The 25,300-nt window shown below is 44.9% G+C and overlaps 2 protein-coding genes across 2 annotated transcripts in view; both read right to left on the bottom strand.

Moving 5' to 3' along the window:
- The window catches only part of LOC110173959 (dynein axonemal heavy chain 5-like), a 102,650-nt gene extending 101,432 nt beyond the window's left edge, over positions 1–1,218 (bottom strand). The window contains 1 exon segment of the mRNA XM_055151203.1: positions 637–1,218. Within this exon segment, the coding sequence (XP_055007178.1) occupies positions 637–1,218 (582 nt within the window).
- A 6,615-nt stretch (positions 1,219–7,833) lies between these two features.
- On the bottom strand, positions 7,834–21,316 carry LOC110163973 (uncharacterized). The gene is made up of 14 exons (XM_055150695.1): positions 21,187–21,316; positions 19,901–19,979; positions 18,943–18,999; positions 17,436–17,547; positions 16,475–16,516; positions 15,925–16,001; positions 15,508–15,620; positions 14,232–14,328; positions 13,828–13,913; positions 11,499–11,682; positions 10,162–10,923; positions 9,931–10,002; positions 9,533–9,604; positions 7,834–8,007 (listed from the first exon to the last, which is right to left on the bottom strand). Exons 1-14 carry the CDS (start codon positions 21,309–21,311, stop codon positions 7,888–7,890), a joined length of 1,998 nt encoding a protein of 665 aa, XP_055006670.1. The 5' UTR covers positions 21,312–21,316; the 3' UTR covers positions 7,834–7,887.
- Between the last annotated feature and the right edge of the window lie 3,984 nt (positions 21,317–25,300).

The raw sequence follows: 25,300 nt of genomic DNA, 5'->3' as shown, positions 1-25,300 counted from the left end.
TAGACCTGGTTTAGACCTGGTTTAGACTTGGTTTAGACCTGGTTTAGACCTGGTTTTAGACCTGGTTTAGACCTGGTTTAGACCTGGTTTAGACCTGGTTTAGACCTGGTTTAGACCTGGTTTAGGTTTAGACCTGGTTTAGACCTGGTTTAGACCTGGTTTAGACCTGGTTTAGACTTGGTTTAGACCTGGTTTAGACCTGGTTTAGACCTGGTTTAGACCTGGTTTAGACCTAGTTTAGACCTAGTTTAGACCTGGTTTAGACCTGGTTTAGACCTGGTTTAGACCTTAATATAGTACTGGTTTAGACCTGGTTTAGACCTGGTTTAGACCTTAATATAGTACTGGTTTAGACCTGGTTTAGACCTAGTACTGGTTTAGACCTGGTTTAGACCTGGTTTAGACCTAGTTTAGTCCTGGTTTAGACCTGGTTTAGTCCTGGTTTAGACCTGGTTTAGTTCTGGTTTGATCTGGTTTATTTAGCAGTAAGTTAGTGAGAGTTTTTGGTCCAATCCCAAACCTCTGTCCTGTGTGTGTGTGTTGTGTTGTTGTGCCTTTGGGCAGGACACTTCGCCCTCTCACCTCTGGTGTATAATATAAATAGGATTAAAGCCGCACTGCGTGACATTTCCTCACCAGGTTGTGCAGGATCTCTCGGCTGTGTTCGTCGGAGCAGAAGTCGGACGTGATCCGTCTGTGGACCAGGACGACGCCGTTCAGGACCAACCAGGACCCGAACCAGAGCAGCGCGAAGAGCAGAGAGCCGCCCCGAGAGAAGAGCCTCGATCTCAGCCAGCGGAGCGGAGCGCGGCCCCTGGAGCTTCCGCAGGGCCCGAGCCACGCACCCGTACCCGGGGACGAGAGGGGGGCCGAGGGTACACGAGGAGCAGGACCTGGACCCAGACCCAGACCCGGGGACGAGACGGGGGCCGGGGGGACACGAGGAGCAGGACCTGGACCCAGACCCAGACCCGGGGACGAGACGGGGGCCGGGGGGACACGAGGAGCAGGACCTGGACCCAGACCCAGACCCGTGGACGAGACGGGGGCCGGGGGGACACGAGGAGCAGGACCTGGACCCAGACCCAGACCCGGGGACGAGAGGGGGACCCGGGGGACACGAGGAGAAGAACCCAGAGGAGCAGCAGAGACACGAGCACCAGGACCCGGGGAGAAGAGAGGAGCGGCGGGGACAAGAGGAGGGCCCGGGGGCGTCATGGTGGAGGGCACAGACGAGGCACGGGAGGGCATCTGACAGACAGGAGGAGGATGGGAGGGCATCTGACAAAACAAGAGCATCCACAATCCAAGAGCCCCAGTAGAAACGTACGAGAAAAAAAAAGTTTAAAAACGTGCCCTTGGGAAAAATTGGAAATATTTTAAAAATCTTCAATGAAATTCCAGCAAGAACTCCATAGAGAAAAGCTCCCAGCTCTGTCCTGGTTCAGGGTTTAATCCTGGTTTAGGTCAGGTTCAGTCTCTGGCTTAGTCCTGGTTTAGTCCTGATCAAGTCCTGGTTTAGTCCTGGTTCTGTGCATTGTGGTTCGTTTCGGTGGAAGTGTCTCCTCATCTTAAGCCTCGGAGGAGCAGACCTTTGTCCTCGCTCATTTTACTGGAATTTGTGTAAAAACAGGAAGTTATTCAAGATTTAGACAAATAAACATCGTCCACAAATCTACGAGACACGAACGACGAGGATGGTCCCGGTTTAGTTCCGGTTTAGACCTGGTTTAGACCTGGTTTAGTCCCGGTTTAGTCCTCATGTTGAGCAGAGAGATCCCTGGAATCTGCAACAAAACAAAACATTTTCTGTTTCCAAAAGTCGAAATCCACAAATGTTTGTTCCCCTGATCATTTCTGTCAGAGACAAACTCCAACCACAACACAACATCTGGGAGGGCATCTGACACACACCACAACATCTGCAGACTCACCAGAGACGTGTGACCTGGGCCCAACTCAGTCTGACACACGGGGACAGGAGGACGGGAGGGCATCTGACACACGGGATTTACGTTCTGATCAAATGTGGGACTCACCTCAGGTCTGTGCTGCTCCAAAACCAAACTCATGAAAAGAATCAAGACGATTTTAAACTTCAAATCCTCCAACAGAAAGTTCAGATCCAACACTTCAGTCCTGGTTTAGTCCTGGTTTGGTCCTGGTTGAGTCCTGGTTGAGTCCTGGTTTAGTTCTGGTTTAGACCTGGTTTAGACCTGGTTTAGTTCTGGTTTAGACCTGGTTTAGACCTGGTTTAGTTCTGGTTTAGTCCTGGTTTAGACCTGGTTTTACCTCCAGTCTCTGCTCCTGTGCGGTCAGTGTGTTGATGAGGGTTTAGTCCTGGTTGAGTCCTGGTTTGGTCCTGGTTGTGTCCTGGTTGAGTCCTGGTTTAGTTCTGGTTTAGACCTGGTTTAGTCCTGGTTTAGACCTGGTTTAGTTCTGGTTTAGTCCTGGTTTAGACCTGGTTTAGACCTGGTTTTACCTCCAGTCTCTGCTCCTGTGCGGTCAGTGTGTTGATGAGGGTTTAGTCCTGGTTTAGTCCTGGTTTAGTCCTGGTTTAGTCCTGGTTTAGTTCCCGTCTGAGTTCTGTTGCTCCAGTTCTTCGTGCAGAGGCTTGTCTTCATTCCTCCTCCGCTCCTCGGTCTGTTCCCTCAGCTCCACGCACTCCTCTTTTACTCTCTCTCTCTTTTACTCTCACTCTCTCCACTCCTCCTACTACTCTCTCTCTCCTCTCTCTCTTTTACACACTCTCTCTCTCCCTCTTTCTCCTCCTCCTACTCTCCCTTTTGCACTTTCTCTTTAACACTCTTTCTCTCTCTCCACTCCTCCTCTCTTTCCTCTATGCTCTCTCGTACACTCTCTTTTATTCTCTCTCTCCTCCTACACACTCTCTCCCTCTCTCTCTTTTACACTTTCTCTTTCATGCTCTCTCTTTAACACTCTTTCTCCTCCTCTCTCTCTCCAAGCCTCCTCCTCTCTCTCCTCTATGCTCTCTCTCCCTCTCTCTTTTATTCTCTCTCTCCTCTTACACGCTCGCTCTCCCTCTCTCCTTCCCCTCTCTCTTTTACACCCTCTCTCTCTTTTACGCTCTCTCTCTCTTTTACGCCCTCTCTCTCTTTTACACTCTTTCATTCTCTTTTACTCTCACTTTCTCCACTCCTCCTCCTACTCTCTCTCTTTTACACTTTCTCTTTCATGCTCTCTCTTTAACACTCTTTCTCCTCCTCTCTCCTCTTACACACTCACTCTCCCTCTCTCCTTCCCTCTCTCTCTCTTTTACGCTCTCTCTTTCCAGTGCTCCTCCTCTCTCGCCTCTACCCTGTCTTTTTTGCTTTTTCTCTCCTCCTCCCCCCTCTCTCTCTCTCCCTCTTTCTCCTACTCTCTCTTTTACACTTTCTCTTTCACGCTCTTTCTTTAACACTCTTTCTCCTCCTCTCTCTCTCTCTCTTTTATGCTCTCACTCCACTCCTCCTCCTCTCTCTCCTCTATGCTCTCTCTCCCTCTCTCTCTTACACTCTTTCTTTTATTCTCTCCCTCTCTCTCTTACACTCTTTCTCTCTCTTTCTCCTCCTCTCTCTTCTACACTCTTTTTTGCTTTCTCTCCTCCTCCTCTCTCTCCTAACTCTCTCTCCTCTCCTCCCTCTTTCTTTCTGTCTTGTTTTCATTAGGTCTTATCACACAAACATAAATATTTTTTTTTCTTTCTTGCATCTGTCGTTTCACTTCAGTAATTAACCCTTCAGCACAACTCCTCCTTCTCTTCTCCTCTTCCTTCTTCTCTTCTCCTTCTCTTCTTCCTCTTCTTCTTCCTCCTCTGAGCTCCACATTACAACAGAACTCGTGACCTACACAAACTCTGAGCTTTGAGTTGTTTAAAAACACAGTGGAGCACTTCCTGTCTCACCACACGATGACATCACGAGGTGGAGCAGAGTGTTTTCAGTGTGAGAGAAGAGCTCGTGTTAAATGTGCAGGTTTGTGAGTTAAACGTGTGACGGAAACACACGCGACCACAGCTCTCAGGACGGTGCGACGTGATTGGCCGACAGAGCGCGGTGATGTCATCCGAAGCGTGGCGGAGTAAAAGTCCCCGACCTGCTGCGGCGGTTTATTGGGGACGTAAATCAGACGGAGGAGGAGTTGTTGCTCGTCGGTGTCGTTCCCAGGAGCCGCCGACTCGTCCCGGAGCCGCAGCTGTTTCCCATCGTCATGGCGATTTAAAACGCCGACTCCATCTTCGCCCAGAATGACGGAATATTCCCCGAACGCCCAAAGATCGGGTTACGGCGCAGGTGCTCGTACACAGCTGCTGCTCAAGACGAGGAGAGGAGGAAGAGGAGGAGGAGGAGGAGAGGAGGAGGAGGAGGAGGAGGAGGAGAGGAGGAGGAGGAGGAGGAGGAGGAGGAGGAGGAGGAGGAGGAGGAGGAGGAGGAGGAGGAGGAGGAGGAGGAAGAGGAGGAGGAGGAGGAGGAGGAGGAGGAGGAGGAGGAGGAGGAGGAGGAGGAGGAGGAGGAGGAGGAGGAGGAGGAGGAGGAGGAGGAGGAGAGGAGGAGGAGGAGGAGGAGGAGGAGGAGGAGGAGGAGGAGGAGGAGGAGGAGGAGGAGGAGGAGGAGGAGGAGGAGGAGGAGAGGAGGAGGAGGAGGAGGAGGAGGAGGAGGAGGAGGAGGAGGAGGAGAGAGGAGGAGGAGGAGGAGGAGGAGGAGGAGGAGGAGAGAGAGAGAGAGAGGAGGAGAGGAGAGAGGAGGAGGAGGAGAGGAGGAGGAGGAGGAGGAGGAGGAGGAGGAGGAGGAGGAGAGGAGGAGGAGGAGAGGAGGAGGAAGAGGAGGAGGAGGAGAGATGTTACAGTTAAAATGATTCAGATTGTCGTTGTCTCAGAATCTCAGAAATGTCCAGATGACATTTGTTCTGAAAACCGTGGATCAGGACTGGGCGATATGTCCGTCCATCCATTCATCCGCTTTTCTTCCTCTTATCTGGGGTCGGGTCTCAGGGGCAGCAGGCTAAGCAGGGATTCCCAGACTTCACTCACCCCAGACACTTCCTCCAGCTCCTCCAGTGGGACCTGAGGTGTTCCCAGTCCAGTCCAGAGACATGGTCCCTCCAGTGTGTCCTGGGTCTTCCTCGGGGCCTCCTCCCGGTGGGACATGAACACCTCCTGAGGGACACGTCCAGGAGACATCAGAACAGACACCCGAGCCTCAGCTGCTCCTCTCCACGTGGAGGAGCAGCGGCTCTACTCTGAGCTCCTCACTCTGTCTCTAAGGGAGACGCCCAGCCACCCTGTGGAGGAAACTCATTTCGAGCTCTTGTATCCACGATCTCGTCCTTTGAGTCAGGCGATATGTTGATATTTAAAATATATTGAGGTATTTCTTAAACTCAAATGGATTCTGACATATCGTGTATGTATATATATATATATATATATATATATATATATATATATATATATATATATATATATATATATATATCGGTATAATGCTTGTACTTAATTCTGTTTTGCTGCGTCGCTCGTTTGCTCCTCCTCCTCGTTGCTTTTGTGACTCCGCCCCTCAAGTGTGTCTCACTGAACACGGCGGCGACACAGAACTCGTCTCAAAAAAAACACACCTGGCTCCATCATGTGGAGATACTTTGATACTCTGGTTTGAAGGTGTTGGACAAACAGTTGGACTCGTCTGTCCTGAAAGCACAAAGTCAGTCCCAAACAAAACTTCAATCTCCACAAACCTTCTCCTCCATTTACAGACTCACCATCAGCAGAACACCCCTCTGTCACAGAGAGAACACCCCTCTGTCACAGAGAGAACACCCCTCTGACACAGAGAGAACACCCCTCTCACAGAGAGACCCCTCTGAGAACACACAGAGAGAACACACAGAGAGAACACCCCTCTGACACAGAGAGAACACCCCTCTGTCACAGAGAGAACACCCCTCTCACAGAGAGACACACACAGAGAGAACACCCCTCTGAGAGAACACACACAGAGAGAACACCCCTCTGTCACAGAGAGAACACCCCTCTCACAGAGAGTGACACAGAGAGAACACAGACACAGAGAGAACACCCCTCTGTCACAGAGAGAACACCCCTCTGACACAGAGAGAACACCCCTCTGTCACAGAGAGAACACCCCTCTGACACAGAGAGAACACCCCTCTGACACAGACACAGAGAGAACACACCCCTCTGACACAGAGAGAACACCCCTCTGACACAGAGAGAACACACACCCCTCTGTCACAGAGAGAACACCCCTCTGTCACAGAGAGAACACACCCCTCTGACACACAGAGAGAACACCCCTCTGTCACAGAGAGAACACACCCCTCTGACACAGAGAGAACACCCCTCTGACACAGAGAGAACACCCCTCTGACACAGAGAGAACACACCCCTCTGTCACAGAGAGACACAGAGAGAACACCCCTCTGACACAGAGAGAAACACCCCTCTCACAGAGAGAACACCCCTCTGTCACACAGAGAGAACACCCCTCTGTCACAGAGAGAACACCCCTCTGTCACAGAGAGAACACCCCTCTGACACAGAGAGAACACCCCTCTGTGAACACACAGAGAGAACACCCCTCTGACACAGAGAGAACACCCCTCTGAGAGTCACACAGAGAGAACACCCCTCTGTCACAGAGAGAACACCCCTCTGACACACACCCCTCTGACACAGAGAGAACACCCCTCTGTCACACATCTGTCACAGAGAGAACACCCCTCTGACACAGAGAGAACACACCCCTCTGACACAGAGAGAACACCCCTCTGTCACAGAGAGAACACCCCTCTGTCACAGAGAGAACACCCCTCTGACACAGAGAGAACACCCCTCTGTCACAGAGAGAACACCCCTCTGACACAGAGAACAGTCACAGAGAGAACACCCCTCTCACAGAGAGAACACCCCTCTGACACAGAGAGAACACCCCTCTGTCACAGAGAGAACACCCCTCTGACACAGAGAGAACACCCCTCTGAACACACACAGAGAGAACACCCCTCTCACAGAGAGAACACACAGAGAGAACACCCCTCTGTCACAGAGAGAACACCCCTCTGTCACAGAGAGAACACCCCTCTGACACAGAGAGAACACCCCTCTGTCACAGAGAGAACACCCCTCTGACACAGAGAGAACACCCCTCTGTCACAGAGAGAACACTCATATTCCACTGAGTCTCTGTGTCTTTAGTCCAACACAAACTGAACCACATCAGACATAAGAAACAACAGTCTTTTTCACACACATTAGTTTATGTAAATGAGTCGTGTGGTTTAAGTTTAGTTTGAGTAAAACTTAAACAAACGTGTGAAAGTCTGATGAGGTTCATTTGGTCGTCTGATTATTTATGTTATTAGGTTCTTTTTTCAGACCAGAGGTTTGTTTTCATACCTGACAGTTTCGACTGCTCACGGCGCTCTTCCTCAGAGTCGTCACATGATGTTCCAAATACGGAAACGTGCCCACGACGATAAACTGGGACGAGGGGGCCTTTTTACTTTTTTACTTTTAACCGAGACACTTTTTCAAACAAAAGGATTTTAAAACTGGAAATTTGTCAAACTCACGTCAGGAATCAGAGGAGGAGGGAAAAGAGCAGAACCATTTAATAAATAAACTTTAACAAGTGTAAAATGTTTTAAATAAATAAGTTTTCACTCAGTGTGAAGTTTGAATCCAAACATCAGGAACAAACAACGAGACAGAAACACGACAGAACAGTGAACAAACACAAACAGAACACGCCTCGTCTGGACCTACTCCAGTCCTGTGCAAGTCCCAGCTCAGACCTGGTTCAGAGGTGTGGTAGTCCCGCTCCAGACCTGGTCCAGACCCGGTCCTGGTCCTGGTCCTCGTCCTGGTCTTCAGATCTCGGCTAAACAGCCCATCACTTTGAGCATGAGCTGATCTTTGGGCAGTTTCTGAACGTTCAAACCTCGAGCACGAAGCCACTGGAGCATCTTCACCGAGCTGACCCGCGACAGCTGAAGGACACAAGGACACAAGGGGTTAGGACGCAAGGAGACAAGGAGACAAAGGGTTAAGATGCAAGGAAACAAAGACACGAGAAGACAAGGAGTTAGGAGGGAGGAGACAAAAGAGAAACCACTGGAGCATCTTCACCGAGCTGACCCGCGACAGCTGAAGGACACAAGGACACAAGGGGTCAGGACACAAGGAGACAAGGGGTTAAGATGCAAGGAGGAGACAAGGAGACAAGGGGTTAGGACACAAGGAGATAAGGAGACCAGGGGTTAGGAGAGAGGCAACAAGGAGAGAAGAAAACGAGGGGTTAGGGCACAAGGAGACGAGGAGACAAAGAGACTTCAGTCCAGTCCTGGTTCAGTGGTTCAGTCCTGGCCCAGTCCTGGTCCAGTCCTGGTCCAGTCCTGGTCTGTGTGTGTGTCTGTGTGTGTGTCTGTGTGTGTGTCTGTGTGTGTCTGTGTGTGTCTGTGTGTGTCTGTGTGTGTCTGTGTGTGTGTGTGTGTCTGTGTGTGTGTCTGTGTGTGTGTGTGTCTGTGTGTGTCTGTGTGTGTCTGTGTGTGTCTGTGTGTGTCTGTGTGTGTCTGTGTGTGTGTCGGAGTCTCGTTCTCAGACGGATGGTGTTTTTCTTGAGCCGTCTGGAGTTTTTCCTGCTCGTTCTTCTCGTCTGCGGGGTGATTCATGTTTCTCTAACACTTCTTAGTCCTTTATAAATCTCAGATATGGTGTTTAATCTGAGATAAACCCACAGCAGACGCCAACAAACGCCTTTGAACGACTATGCAAAGAACCGACATCAATCTGCACAAGAATCTACCGTCAAACACCCGACGACGTTTAAGCAACATTTAGAGGAACATGAGCCGCGTGAGTCCGAGTCCGATCTGAGCCTCACTCAACGAAAAACTCTTTACTCGCACTTATAAATCCCCATTTTTAAGGCCAGGACCTGGTTTTACCTTCTTAAAAACATGAAAAAAATCTCTGGTTCATCTTAAACTGTTTGCAGAAGTGCACAGTTCTTCCTCAGAGCAGCAGCATTATTCACCCTCATGAGTTTAGATGAGATTTTCACTCACAGACCAGAGTTTTATCATCACAGTCAAATGTAAAATGTAAAACTATCTAATATATAATGTCACGTACATTGCAGAATGTAATGCATGTAATGTAAAGTATAATGTAAATAATAATGTAAAGTATAATGTAAATAATAATGTAAAGAATAATGTAAAGTATAATGTAAAGAAAAATGTAAAGTATAATATAAAGAAAAATGTAAAGAATAATGTAAAGAAAAATGTAAGGTATAATGTAAAAAATAAAAAAATTATGTAAAGTATAATGTAAAGTATAATGTAAAGAATAATGTTATATATGTAACATGTGAGGACATTTTTAGCTCTGTAACTGTATTTTTACTCGAGTAGAAATCCCCAGTACTCTCTCCACCCGTCCTGAACTTTCAAGTCTGTTCTAAAGTCTGTCATAAAGTCTGTCTTCTAGTCTGTCCTAAAGTCCTGGGACCTGGTTGTTTCTGGCCATCTTCTCCACGTCCACGTCTCTGGCGGCTCTGGCAGGTTTGGTCTTTTCTTCTCTCTAAAACAAACACAGTAAAACGATTTAACGAGATGTTGGACTTTACGAGGCTGCTCCTGTTCAGAACCATAAAAAAACATAACACAAAACTCACGACAAACCCACAACAAACCCACAAAACCCCAGAGCAGCCCACGGAAACTATGTGTGTCTGGAACACGCTCATACAACACTGACACAGAGAGGCCTCGAGAACTAAACCAGGACTGAACCAGGACTAAACCAGGACTAAACCAGGACTGACCCAAAACTGAACCAAAACTGAACCAGGACTGAACCAGGATTAAACCAGGTCTACAGCAGGTCTGATCCAGTCTTCCTCTGACCTGGAGGTTCTTGGTGGGTCTCTCTTCGGTGGAGGTCTTCAGAACAGACTTGGTCTTTAAAGCTTCTGGTCCCTAAAAACCAACAAACTGCGTGTTTTTTGATAGATAAATTTAATGTCACACCATGGAACATTCTAGACAAAGCAACAACATCTCCATGGAGACAAGCATGCAGCATACATCAGTATCGTATCGGTGTTTAGTCCAGTGAAAAAGCTCAGGCTCGTTCACCTTTCTGCTGGACTTGGACTTGGACTTGGACTCGGTCTTCTCCGTCTGCTCCAGGTTGAACGTCACGACAGGTTTGGACTTTTTCTCCGGGCGTTCCTCCTTCTCGTCCGGAATCACGATGAGCGCCGGTCTCATCCGTGTTTTGGGGCTGAACGTGGGGATGCGCTTCACGTTCAGGGACGTCTGCGCGCCCGTCGGGACCCTGGACGGGACGGCGGGCGGGACGGCGGGCGCGTGGGTGGACCTGTGGGAGTTCAGAGCGGGCGGGAGCGTGAGTCTTTCTACGTTCTGCTTCTTGGCCTTGAGCAGAGCCACGTTGACGAGCTGAGACGGGGGTTTGCTCCTAAAAATCGGCACAAATTTGGCTTTTTCCAGCAGGAACGGCGGAGGTGGAGGAGGAGGAGGAGGAGGAGGAAAGGAAGAACTGGCCTCGAAAACTGTGAAAAACGTGTTGATGGACGATGATGGTTTGAAAACGTCGGAGAAGTCTGGAGCGAGACTGGAGCTGGAACGCTGAGAGGAGAAAAAACCAGAGCTGAAGGACAGAGGGGGAGCTGGAGCAGGCTGACACCCGAAGAAGAGCTTCACCGAGCGGGAAAGAGACGAAGGACCGGGACCAGGACCAAGAGGAGGACCAGGAGGAGGAGGACCAGGACCAAGAGGAGGACCAGGAGGAGGAGGACCAGGACGAGGAGGAGGAGGCAGATGAGACAGAACCGACCTGGAGCACGACAAGTCACTCAGGTTTAAAGGACTCGAAGTCTGAAAATCAAACAAAGAGGGTTAAGAAAAAACAGGACTAAACCAGGACTAAAGGAAGACTAAACCAAGTCTAAAAGCGGACTAAACCAGGTCTAAACCAGGACTAATCCAGGACTGAACCAGGACTAATCTAGGACTAAACCAAGTCTAAAAGAGGACTAAACCAGGACTAAACCAGGACTACACCAGGACTAAACCAGGACTGAACCAGGACTAAAACAGGACTACACCAGGACTGAACCAGGACTAAACCAGGACTGAACCAGGACTAAACCATGACTGAACCAGGACTAAAACAGGGCTACACCAGGACTAAACCAGGACTGAACCAGAACTAAACCTGAACTAAACCAGGTCTAAACCAGGTCTAAACCAGGATTAAGACAGGACTAAACCAGGTCTAAACCAGGAATAAAAGAGGACTAAACCAGAACTAAAATAGAACTAAAACAGGTCTAAACCAGGTGTAAACCAGGACTAAACCAGGACTGAACCCATTCTTAACCCAGTCTAAACCGGTCTAAACCCGGTCTAAACCTGGTCTAAACCCGGTCTAAACAGGTGTTCTTTCGGACCAGTCTGGATGCAGGGTTGAGTGTTGTGGTGGTGAAAGTCGATTTCGTTGAGATTTTTGTTGGAAAACCACAAACAGCAGGAAACGTTTGTGTGACGTCGTCCATGAAACAGGAGAGCGCCCCCTGCTGGTCCACACGAGGACAACGCTGCACCGGAGACAAGCGGATACAGCACAGAGGATACCTGAAAACACACACACACACACACCTGAACACACAACCTGAACACACAACACAGAGGATACCTGAAAATACACACACAAACACACACCTGAACACACAACACAGAGGATACCTGAAAACACACACACACACACACACCTGAACACACAACCTGAACACACACAAACACACAAACACAACACAGAGGATACCTGAAAAACACACACACAAACACACCTGAACACACAACCTGAACACACACAAACACACAAACACAACACAGAGGATACCTGAAAACACACACACAAACACACCTGAACACACAACCTGAACACACAACACAGAGGATACCTGAAAATACACACACAAACACACCTGAACACACAACCAGAACACACAACACAGAGGATACCTGAAAACACACACACAAACACACCTGAAACACACAACCTGACACACACAACACAGAGGATACCTGAAAACACACACACAACACACCTGAACACACAACCTGACACACACAACACCTGAAACACACACACAACACACACAAACACACAACCTGAACACACACAAACACAACACAGAGGATACCTGAAAAACCACACACACACACACACCTGAACACACAACCTGAACACACAACACAGAGGATACCTGAAAACACACACACACACACACCCTGAACACACACCTGAACACACAACCTGAACACACACAAACACAACACAGAGGATACCTGAAAACACACACACAAACAACACCTGAACACACAACCTGAACACACACATAAACACACCTGAACACACAAACACACACTGAACACACACTAAACACACCTGACACACACACACACCTGAACACACACCTAAACACACCTGAACACACACAAAACACACCTGAAACACACACAAACAACACAAACACACAACACAGAGGATACCTGAAAATACACACACAAACACACACCTGAACACACACCTAAACACACCTGAACACACAACCTGAACACACACAAACACAACACAGAGGATACCTGAAAACACACACACACCTGAACACACACCTAAACACACCTGAACACACACAAACACAACACAGAGGATACCTGAAAACACACACACACTGAACACACCTAAACACACCTGAACACACACAAACACAACACAGAGGATACCTGAAAACACACACACAACACACAATCTAAACACACACCTGAACACACACAAACACACACCTGAACACACACAAACACACACCTGAACACACACACACCTGAACACACAACCTGGACAAACACCTGAACACACACACATACAACACAGAGGGTATCTGAAAATACACACACAAACACACACACCTAAAAACACACACCTAAAAACACACGCTGAACACACAACACAACACCTGAACACACACAAACACACACCCCGAACACAAACACACATACAAACACACAACCTGAACACACACACACAAACACACAACCTGAACACACACACATACAACACAGAGGGTATCTGAAAATACACACACAAACACACACACCTAAAAACACACACCTAAAACACACAAACACACACCCCGAACACAAACACACATACAAACACACAACCTGAACACACACAAACACACAAACAAACACACACAAACACACAACCTGAACACACACACTCACACACACAAACACACAACCTGAACACACACAAACACACAAACCTGAACACACACATAAACACACAACCTGAACACACACATTCAAACACACAATCTGAACACACACACAACACAGAGGATACCTGAAAATACACACACACACACACACTGAACACACAACCTGAACACACAAACACAACAACACAGAGGATACCTGAAAATACACACACACACACACCTGAACACACAACCTGAACACACAAACACAACACAGAGGATACCTGAAAATACACACACACACCTGAACACACAACACAGAGGATATCTGATAATACACACAAACACACAACCTGAACACACACACACACACACAAACACAACACAGAGGGTATCTGAAAACACACACACACACACACACAAACACACCTGAACACACAAACACACACACAGAGGACACGTACAGGTGAATGACACAAACACAAAGAGAGGAGAGAGGAGAGGAGATTATTACGTGAACAGATTTGGTCCCACGAGTTTGAAGTAGACGCTGCAGTAGACGAGCTGCTCCTCCTCTTGGTCTGGGAGTCTGTATCCGTACTGACACAAACAGAGGTACAAGTCACATCTGTGGAGAGGCCGTCACCAGTTCACATGTGTGTGTCTGGAGTTCTGCCTCAGAGTCGCTCAGTCCAGGGTTTTTCTTCCTGTGTTTCCAGTATCATCTTTTAAATCACCATTTTTATCGACTGCTCTTCCTTTAACTGGTTTTATCTTCAGTTTATTTCTGTTTTTATGTTTTCTGTGCCATTTTGATGTGTTTTGTTTTGTTCTTTGGTGTTTGTGCAGAACTTTGTAAACCTCATTTTTAAAAGCGCTTTATAAATACAGATTTATGATTGTATTTATAATTTTTACCAGTCTGTCCCAGTGGATCTGCAGCTCTCTGTAGGATTTAAACGGTCCGTCTGTGGGCAGTTTTCGGCTGATGGTGATGATCTGGCCTTTCTTCAGACTGAAAACACAAAAGGATTACGAGTACTTTCACAGTATTTCCAGAGTATTTTCAGAGTATTTCAGAGTATTTCCAGAGTATTTTCAGAGTATTTCTACAGTATTTCCAGAGTATTTTAAGAGTATTTCCAGAGTATTTCCAGAGTATTTTCAGAGTATTTCAGAGTATTTCCAGAGTATTTCCAGAGTATTTCAGAGTATTTAAGAGTATTTCCAGAGTATTTTAGAGTATTTAAAGAGTATGTCCAGAGTATTTTAAGAGTATTTTAAGAGTATTTTCATGTTTGTCTAATTCCTCCTGGGTTTGGTGGATGTTCCCTCTGGAACTGTTCTGGTTTGTTGCTTTGTCTGGAATGTTCCACAGTGTGGCATTAAACCTTTTTATCTTCTATCTATGGAGACAAAACCAAACCAAGTTCCAGGTCAGATCTGTGGAGAGGCGACCCCGCTCACAGTCAGAATGCAGTCTGTTTTTCTAGGTGTTTCTGAGCGCTAAAACCTCCTGTAACTGAATAAATGTAAAGTAGATGTGTTTAATGTCACACTCTGGAACATTCCAGCCAAAGACGTCTCCACAGAAACAAGCAGGTGAGAATTCCCCAACCAAAAAGTTACATAATGGAGCTTTAAGTGTCAGTTTGTAGGGAAAAGTTGAAAATAAATGCACAGAAATACAAGAAATAAAAAAAAACTCAAACTCTGAATACATCAAAGGTGTTTTTTGGTTAAATTATAAATATAACTGTGTTTTCTAACATTATTAAAGGGCCCAGCTCTCACTCGTCATCTGTTCCTTGTCACACACAGACCTGGAGTTGTGTTTTGTTTTCTAAATCCTCTCGCAAGGATCACAAACTGAACTGATAAATCTGAAAATCACGCACAAAAAATAAATCAGAAAAACCTGCAACTTAAAAAAACAGAAAACGATTCAAAGTGTGACTATGGCTCCATCTAGTGGCCACTGCGGGTATTACAAAAAGAGAGAGAGACAGGAGAGAGAGAAAGAGAGAATAAAAGAGAGAGAGTGAGATAATGAAAAAGAGAGAGAGAGAGAATAAAATAGAGAAAGAGAAAATAAAAGGCAGAGAGAGGAAGAGAGAGAATAAAAGAAAGAAAGAGTGAATATCTGGGCAGAATGTGATGGAGAGATGGAGGAGAGGAGAGATGGAGTGAGTACCTGGGCAGTACGTGGCACCAGACGGGTCCTCCTGTCTGATATGGATCTAACACTGAGTCCGGGTCAGAACAGAACCTCCTCAGAACCACAGGAGACAAACCAAAGTCCTCCAGCTGAACACACAAACACATAAAAACACATAAAAACAAAGAGTTGCTTTTTTCTTCAATAATTCACAAATACAAGTGTGGAGACGATAAAATAAGAGAAGTTTATCTTATGATCCTGTGTTGTATAATGTGAATGTTGTCTAAGTGTTGTTTGTCTTTTGTTTGTTTTATTTTCTTCTTTTCTTTTCTGTAAATGCTGTTTTTGTTCATGTATTTAGGACCCTCTTGTAAACGAGACGTAACATCTCAAGGAACTTCCCCTGTAAATAAATAAGTAAGTTTAGTGTGTAGTGTCAGTTGTGTTTACGGTGGTCGGGAGCAGTCTGATGGCGCTCGGCTGCACACTCATGCACAGTTTTCCTTCACTGCTGCTCAACTCCAAACCTGAAAAACAAACGAGAACAAAAATCAAAAGTTTGAATGTAATGTAGTTTATACATTAGACTACATGTCCCATAATCCTCTGCTCTGATGTTGTTTCCTGGAGTTGTGTTTTGTTTCATTCACATGTTTAACTCACAAACCTGCACATTTAACACGAGCTCTTCTCTCAAACTAAAAACACTCTGTTCCACCTCGTGATGTCATCATGTGGTGATACAGGAAGTGCTCCACTGTGTTTTTAAACTCCACACACCTTCACTAGAATCACCTGGATCTTTTTTTTTCAGTCGTGGAGTTGCTGATAATGACAGAACTAAAGGGAAAAGGAGCTGTTCACTTGATGACATCACAGGGTGTGGAGCAGTGCGTTGTGTGAATGAAACAAACACAACTGTGGGTCTGTTTCTGAGGAGGTTTTGTTGTGTAATGTGAGTGTGAGCAGCCACAGAGTTTCTTATCAGCTGAACACTCACTGACGGCTGTGAGCCTCCCCGTCTCCAACAGGAAGTCCCTCCCTGAAAAACAAACACGCCACATTTAGTCCTGGTTTAGACCTGGTTTAGTCCTGGTTTAGTTCTGATTTAGTCCTGGTTCGGTCCTGGCTTAGTCCTGGTTTAGTCCTGGTTTAGCTCTGATTTAGTCCTGGTTTAGTCCTTGTTTAGTCCTTATTCAGTCCTGGTTTATGTCCTGGTTTAGTCCTGGTTTAGTCCTGGCTTAGTCCTGGTTTAGTCCTGATTCAGTCGCGGTTTAAGTCCTGGTTTAGTCCTGGTTTAGCTCTGGTTCAGTCCTGGTTTAGTCCTGGTGTAGTCCTGGTGTAGTCCTGGTGTAGTCCTGGTGTAGTCCTGGTTAGTCCTGTAGTCCTGGTGGTAGTCCTGGTTAGTCCTGGTTCAGTCCTGGTTCAGTCCTGGTGTAGTCCTGGTGAAGTCCTGGTTTAGTCCTGGTTTAGTCCTGGTGTAGTCCTGTAGTCCTGTTAGTCCTGGTTTAGTCCTGGTTCTAGTCCTGGTGTAGTCCTGTAGTCCTGGTTAGTCCTGGTTCAGTCCTGGTTTAGTCCTGGTTTAGTCCTGGTGTAGTCCTGGTTCAGTCCTGGTGAAGTCCTGGTTTAGTCCTGGTGTAGTCCTGGTGTAGTCCTGGTAGTCCTGGTAGTCCTGTAGTCCTGGTGTAGTCCTGGTTCAGTCCTGGTGTAGTCCTGGTTTAGTCCTGGTGTAGTCCTGGTTCAGTCCTGGTCTAGTCCTGGTTTAGTCCTGGTGTAGTCCTGGTTTAGTCCTGGTTCTGTCCTGGTTCAGTCCTGGTGTAGTCCTGGTGTAGTCCTGGTTTAGTCCTGGTTCTGTCCTGGTTCAGTCCTGGTCTAGTCCTGGTGTAGTCCTGGTGTAGTCCTGGTTTAGTCCTGGTGTAGTCCTGGTGTAGTCCTGGTTTAGTCCTGGTTTAGTCCCTCACCGTTGATCAGGTAGAGTCCGGCCTTGTTCCAGTTTGGGGCGAGTCTGGAGACGAGGGAGAAGGAGACACAGACCTGAAGAGTCCCGGGAAAAACCGGCTCCACACGAATCATCTGGAAACACGAACACAAAAAACAAAAATAAAAACAAAAACACTTCAGATGAAACAGGCACTAAACATGATTATTATTACAGTTTTTATGATCATTAAAATCATTATTATGTGCATGTTTTACGTTGGTGGTGCCAGTGAAAAAATGAAGAACCCCATATTTACGGAAGCCGAGAGGGTCACAACAAACGCAAACGCCGCAACAAATACAAATGCCACAACACAAACGCAAAAGCCACAACAAACTAAAAAAAGCCACAACAGAAATGACTGTGGGACTCTATTTTAATACAAACGCCGCAACAAATACAAACACCACAACACAAACACAAATCCCACAACACATTAAAAAGCCACAACACATTAAAAAGCCGCAACGGAAGTGACAGTGGGACTCTATTTTCTGACAGACTGATCAAGCGGCAAGTGAAGAAGAAGAACTACAACATGAAACGAATAATGATAAAACAATAAATTACTTTTATTTACGTTTCCAACTTATCCGTTCCTTTACTTTTCACGTTATCGTTCTTCTTCTTCACTTGCCACTTGATCGGTCCGTCGGAAAATAGAGTCTCGCAGTCACTTCCGTTGTGGCTTTTAAATGTGTTGTGGCTTTTTAATGTGTTGTGGCTTTTTAATGTGTTGTGGCTTTTTAATGTGTTGTGGCATTTGCGTTTGTGTTGTGGCATTTGTATTTGTTGCGGCGATTGCGTTTGTTGTGACCCCTCTCGGCTTCAATAAATATTTAAAGAGTGTGAATATTCTGGAGCTTTCTACCACCCACACATGTCTGAGTAATCTAGAGATCTCTCCTGTGCCCTATTCAAACCCTCCTCATGTTTTCTTTTTATGTTTTAAAGATCTCGAGCTCTGGAATGAATGAATTATGCATTAAATTTAGTTTGTTTTCATTTATATTCCGTCTCTTACATTTACAGTGAGCCGTAAGTGAAATTATAAACTCAAACTTGTTGTTCATTCAGACGCTGCTTTTGTTTCTTGGAATTCTGTCGTTGTTTAATCGGGTTTGGGCATTAGGAGGACTTTGACTTCACTCATGATCTGGAGTCTGTGTTTAGTTTAGTTTTGTTTTGTAGTGCTGCAAAATGACACAATAAACTACTACTATAAAAAAAAATAGTGCTCTGAAGGGGGGAGGGATTTAACGCGAGGAGGGCGACAAAAACCAATGTGAAACTTATACAACACGTAAGTACATTGTTTTGGGATAATAGAACATTTTCCAAACAATATCCACGGAACACGGAGAACTAAATATACGACGTGTTACAGTTAAAACCCCAGAGAAGTCAGATCCTCCTCAGATCCTCCTGTTGAACCTGTGGGATCCTGCGGGGGTGCAGTGACAGTAGTGACCACACGGGGGCGTTACCTGAAGACAGTGTCTCTGGACGAAGCCCTGAAGAAGTCCAGAGCGAAAGAACTGGATCTGAACCAAAACACAAGAGACTTTAGAATGTAAATACTGTTTCATTTATAAGAGCATCTTAAGGGCTGGTTAAGTCCTGGTTTAGACCTGGTTTAATTCTGGTTTAGTCCTGGTTTAATTCTGGTTTAGTTCTGGTTTAGTCCTGGTTTAGTCCTGGTTTAATTCTGGTTTAATTCTGGTTTAGTCCTGGTTTAGTTCTGGTTTAGTCCTGGTTTAGTCCTGGTTTAGTCCTGGTTTAGACCTGGTTTAGACCTGGTTTAGTCCTGGTTTCGTCCTGGTTTAATTCTGGTTTAGTCCTGGTTTAGTTCTGGTTTAGTCCTGGTTTAGTTCTGGTTCAGTCCTGGTTTAATTCTGGTTTAGTCCTGGTTTAGTTCTGGTTTAGTCCTGGTTTAGTTCTGGTTTAGACCTGGTTTAGTCCTAGTTTAGTCCTGGTTTAGACCTGGTTTAGTCCTGGTTTAGTCCTGGTGTAGTCCTGGTTCAGTTCTGGTTTAGTCCTGGTTTAGTTCTGGTTTAGTCTTGGTTTAGTCCTGGTTTAGTCCTGGTTCAGTTCTAGTTTAGTCCTGGTTTAATTCTGGTTTAGTCCTGGTTTAGTTCTGGTTTAGTCCTGGTTTAGTTCTGGTTTAGACCTGGTTTAGTCCTAGTTTAGTCCTGGTTTAGTTCTGGTTTAGTCTTGGTTTAGTCCTGGTTTAGTCCTGGTTTAGTCCTGGTTTAGTCCTCCTCGTTCTGTTTCTGTCTATTGTTGTTTCGTACAATAACGGCTCATTCAGTTTTGGTTTCGAGGTCGTGACATGACACATATCTGACATTCCCAAACAGACAACTCCGCTTTAGTTTCCCGTCAGAACTGATTTGAGTCCTGGTTTAGTCCTGGTTTAGTTCTAGTGTAGTCTTGTTTACTTACAGCCATAACTGCAGTGATCTCTGTGAAGGAGTCTAAGGCTGGAGCTGCCAAAACATCGGAGAAAAGAAGAACCAACTCCCTGAAAAAAGAAACAGGACAAGGTCAGAGGAGCAGAGGAGCAGAGGAGCAGAGGAGGAGACGACAGGGTTAGAAGAACAGAGGGTCAGAAGTACAGAGTGTTAGATGGAGCAGAGGATACAGGAAAGTGGGTCAAAAGAGCAGACGGTGCAGACGGAAAAGTCAGAGAAATAGAGGAACAAAAGAGAAGAGCCGAACAGAGGGGCAGAGGAGCTGACATAAATGCAGAGGAGATGGTCAGAGAAGAAGACGAGCAGAACAGAAGGTCAGATGGAGCAGAAGATGTGGAGGAGTGGGTCAGAGAAGTAGCAGAGCAAAGGAGAAAAGCAGAGGAGAGGGTTGGAGGAGCAAAGGAGAAGAGCAGAGGACCAGGTCAGAGGAGCACAGGAACAGAGGAGTTTATCAGAGGGCCAGAGGAGCAGAACAGAAGGTCAGATGGAGCAGATGGTGCAGAGGAGAGGGTCAGAGGGTCAGGGGAGATGATCAGAGGGTCAGAGAAGCAGAACAGAAGGTCCGACGGAGCAGAGGAGATGGTTAAAGGGTCAAGGTAGATGGTCAGAGGGCCAGAGGAGATGGCCAGAGGATGAGGGGAGATGGTCAGAGGATCAGGGAGATGGTTAGAGGGTCAGGGAGATGGTCAGAGGGTCAGGGGAGATGGTCAGAAGAACGGAGAAGCAGAACAGAAGATCAGATGGAGCAGAGGAGATGGTCAGAGGATGAGGGGAGATGGTCAGAGGGTCAGATAGAACAGAGGAGAAGGTCAGAGGAGTTTTTCAGAAGGTCAGAGGAGCAGAACAGAAGGTCAGATGGAGCAGATGGTGCAGAGGAGAGGGTCAGATGACGCAGAGATGGTCAGAGGGTCAGGGGAGCAAAACAGAAGGTCAGATGGAGCAGAGGAGAAGGTCAGAGGGTCAGAGGAGATGGTCAGAGGGTCAGAGGAGCAGAACAGAAGGTCAGATGGAGCAGACGAGAAGGTCAGAGGGTCAGAGGAGAGTCAGAGGTCAGAGGAGCAGAACAGAAGGTCAGACGGAGCAGAGGAGAAGGTCAGAGGGTCAGAGGAGATGGTCAGAGGGTCAGAGGAGCAGAACAGAAGGTCAGACGGAGCAGAGGAGAAGGTCAGAGGGTCAGAGGAGATGGTCAGAGGGTCAGAGGAGCAGAACAGAAGGTCAGACGGAGCAGAGGAGAAGGTCAGAGGACACAGAGGAGACCTGCATGTTGTGATCTGTTTGGTTCGTGGCTCTTCGTAGTCGTCCTGCAGCTTCAGAGTGACACAGCACAGAGACTTCAGATCAGGCAGAGACACGAAGAACAGACTCGGCTGAACTCCACTCATCTTCACCCTCAGAAACCTTCAAAAACACCAAACATGATCAATTAACTATTATTATCACAATAACAAACATCTCAACAGCCTCTCGAAAGAAACCAAAACAAACAACAACTTTTTCAGAACACTTGATGAGATTTATTAAGTCAAAAGTACAAACCAACAACCAGTGTTGGGAAGGTGACTTTTCAAATGTAATCCCCTACAGATTACAGATTACATACACCAAAATGTAGTTTGTAAAGTAATCCATTAAATTACTTAAAGTGAGTAATGTAATCTGAATACTTTGGATTACTTGATTTTGTCATGTTTTTTAAAACTACATAAATGAAACAACCACATCCTGAAAATTCATGTTTGTTCTCTTCAAATTGGCCCTGGTTGAGACCTGGTTTAGTCCTGGTTTAGACCTAGTTTAGTCCTCATTTAGTCCTGGTTTACACCTGGTTTAGTCCTGGTTTTAGTCCTGGTTTAGACCTGGTTTAGTCCTGGTTTTAGTCCTGGTTTAGTCCTGGTTTTAGTCCTGGTTTAGACCTGGTATAGACCTGGTTTAGTCCTGGTTTAGACCTGGTTTAGACCTGGTTTAGTCCTGGTTTAGACTTAGTTTAGTCCTGGTTTAGACCTGGTTTAGTCCTGGTTTAGACTTAGTTCAGCCCAACATGTGAAAACAGTTAAATCCCTCTGTGTAATCCATTTATTTCAACAAAGTAACTGTAATCTAATTACCACTCAGTAACAGTAACTGTAACTGAATACAGTTACTCATCATTTGTACTCTGATTACTTAACTCCGGTACATGTAATCTGTTACTTCCCAACACTGACAACAAACTAGCAGGACATAACGTTAACTAAACTAAACTAAATTACTAATAAACTACATTAAAACGACTGTTCATTTGTTTAAATAACTACACTGAAAGACACTTTGATACATTAATAGTTCAGAAAGACTTAACTGTACTTACACGGTGTTATTTTTAATCTTAAATAAACAATTTAAGAATATAAATTTGTGACTTACCTTTCCGTGTTTTGTTTCAGAGCGGCTAACCTGATGCTAACGAGCGGCTAATGCTAACGAAAAGCTAATGCTAATGCTAACGAGAAGCTAAAGTGCTAATCAATAAACTGATTTTATTCAGGTTTTTGATCGAAATATTGTTCACTTTTCGTATCGATATTTACAAGAAAACTCATAAAATCGTCGTTTCTTTTGGTAATTGTCTTCACTGAGGCTAAAAATACAAAATAATAATAATTGCTCAAGCTAACATCTCCGAGGGTGGGACGAACGCGAAGCTAATGCTAACGAGAAGCTAAATTGCTAAGTTAATAAACAGATTTTATTCAGGTTTTTAATCGAAATATTGTTCACTTTTTGTACCGATATTTACAAGAAAACGTACAAAATCGACGTTTCTTTTGGTAATTCTCTTCAGTGAGGCTAAAAATACAAAATAATCTTGCTCAAGCTAACGTCTGCGAGCCGCCCGGATGTATCAGTAATGATCAGTTTTCACAATTTGTCTTTTTATTTAGTTTTATTTCTCATTTAAACATTATAATGTGGTGTGGTATTAGTTTATTTGTACAGGGGCAGTGCACAACAATCATTAACCTAAAGACTAGACCAGATTTTCAGAATTAAAAACTGGGACACACTCGGTTTGGGATGTTTTGGTATAAAAAAAATGAATAAATTATTAAAATATTGTGTATTCTCATGACAGTCCTGATGTGAGGGACAACTGTCTCTGCATTTTGTGGCTTTATGGTCATTTGCAAACAGGGATTTGTGTATTTTGGCCAAACAAATGACACTTTATTCTCTTCAGATTAGTCAAACATTGTGATAGTTCTGTTTTAGTCCTGGTTTAGTCTTAGTCCTTGTTTAGTCCTGGTTTAGTCAGTCTTAGTTTAGACCTGGTTTAGTCTTAGTTTAGACCTGGTTTAGTCTTAGTTTAGTCCTGGTTCAGTCTTAGTTTAGTCCTGGTTTAGTCCTGGTTTAGTCTTAGTTTAGACCTGGTTTAGTCTTAGTTTAGTCCTGGTTCAGTCTTTAGTCCTGGTTTAGTCTAGTCTAGTTTAGTCTGTTTAGTCTTAGTTTAGTCCTGGTTAGTCTTAGTTTAGTCCTTGTTTAGACCTGGTTTAGTCTTAGTTTAGTCCTGGTTTAGTCTTAGTTTAGTCCTGGTCTAGTTTAGACCTGGTTTAGTCTTAGTTTAGTCCTGTTTAGTCTTAGTTTAGTCCTGGTTTAGTCTTAGTTTAGTCCTTAGTTTAGTCCTGGTTTAGTCTTAGTTTAGTCCTGGTTTAGTCTTAGTTTAGTCTTAGTTTAGTCCTGGTTTAGTCTTAGTTTAGTCCTGGTTTAGTCCTGGTTTAGTCTTAGTTTAGTCCTGGTTCAGTCTTAGTTTAGTCCTGGTTTAGTCTTAGTTTAGTCCTGGTTTAGTCTTAGTTTAGTCCTGGTTTAGTCTTAGTTTAGTCCTGGTTTAGTCTTAGTTTAGTCCTGGTTTAGTCTTAGTTTAGTCCTGGTTTAGTCTTAGTTTAGTCCTTAGTTTAGTCTTAGTTTAGTCCTGGTTTAGTCTTAGTTTAGTCCTGGTTTAGTCTTAGTTTAGTCCTGGTTTAGTCTTAGTTTAGACCTGGTTTAGTCTTAGTTTAGTCCTGGTTCAGTCTTAGTTTAGTCCTGGTTTAGTCTTAGTTTAGTCCTGGTTTAGTCTTAGTTTAGTCCTGGTTTAGTCTTAGTTTAGACCTGGTTTAGTCTTAGTTTAGTCCTGGTTCAGTCTTAGTTTAGTCCTGGTTTAGTCTTAGTTTAGTCCTTGTTTAGACCTGGTTTAGTCTTAGTTTAGTCCTGGTTCAGTCTTAGTTTAGTCCTTGTTTAGACCTGGTTTAGTCTTAGTTTAGTCCTGGTTCAGTCTTAGTTTAGTCCTGGTTCAGTCTTAGTTTAGTCCTGGTTTAGTCTTAGTTTAGTCCTGGTTTAGTCTTAGTTTAGTCCTGGTTTAGTCTTAGTTTAGTCCTGGTTTAGTCTTAGTTTAGTCCTGGTTTAGTCTTAGTTTAGTCCTTAGTTTAGTCCTGTTAGTTTAGTCTTAGTTTAGTCCTGTTAGTTTAGTCTTAGTTTAGTCCTTAGTTTAGTGGTTTAGTCTTAGTTTAGTCCTGGTTTAGTCTTAGTTTAGTCCTGGTTCAGTCTTAGTTTAGTCCTTGTTTAGATCTGGTTTTAGTCTTAGTTTAGTCCTGGTTTAGTCCTGGTTTAGTCTTAGTTTAGTCCTGGTTTAGTCCTGGTTTAGTCTTAGTTTAGTCTTAACCCTGTTTCATTTTGATGCTAAACTTTGTTAAAGTGACCAGTCGTCCCTGTTTCCCTGGGACAGTCCCAGTTCTGACCCTGTGTCTCTGTCCCACAGATTTATACAAAACCACTGATTTGTCCCACAGTTTTATACAAGAAATGTCCCAGTGTCTCTGTGTTTCTGATCCTGCAACAGTAAAGAGAAACATAAACTGACATTTGTTTAATTAAAATATAGAAAATCTGATTAAAAAACAAAACGACAAAACACAAAGAAAATGTGACTGTACTGACTCAAGCGCAGAACAGTTTCCCTCGTTTAACAGTTTCATTATTAACAACCACCACAAACCAGGAATGTCCCAGTTTTTATTTTGAAAATCGCCTCCTTTTCACACAAAATAAAACATTTCTAACACTTTAAAACGGTTCCAACGACACTTCGAAGCAATTTATTTACGTGACATACACAATATTAAATACTTGTCCATTAACACAAAGGACAGTTCATGCTTCACACTTTTTTAACACATCATATTTCACATTTCTTTTAAACACTAGAACAGTTTTTGAAGCTCTGATTTTTTTATTCTTTATCTCTTTATGAGCTCAAACCTCTGACTCAAACACATTTCACCAGTGCTGTTGGTCTGAACCTGTTTTTATTTATTTATTTTCAATTCCTTTCAAATGATAATAACTTCCTGTTTTTGCAAAT

This window comes from Boleophthalmus pectinirostris, unplaced genomic scaffold (assembly GCF_026225935.1).
Source record: "Boleophthalmus pectinirostris isolate CB_2022bp ecotype Guang Dong unplaced genomic scaffold, ASM2622593v1 HiC_scaffold_15, whole genome shotgun sequence".
Taxonomy (NCBI): domain Eukaryota; kingdom Metazoa; phylum Chordata; class Actinopteri; order Gobiiformes; family Gobiidae; genus Boleophthalmus; species Boleophthalmus pectinirostris.
The sequence above is the reverse complement of the archived record's forward strand: the minus strand, read 5'-3'. Positions and strand labels throughout refer to the sequence as shown.

Bases quoted from the DNA above. Each gene is read 5' to 3' on its own strand.
- LOC110163973 (XM_055150695.1), bottom strand. From the start codon at position 21,311: ATGAGTGGAGTTCAGCCGAGTCTGTTCTTCGTGTCTCTGCCTGATCTG. The intron at 16,517-17,435 runs GTGAGGGACTAA...TTTGTTTTTCAG, and splicing joins CGGACTCTACCTGATCAACG to GGAGGGACTTCCTGTTGGAG. The intron at 13,914-14,231 runs GTAAAAATTATA...TGTTTGTGTCAG, and splicing joins AGATCCACTGGGACAGACTG to TACGGATACAGACTCCCAGA.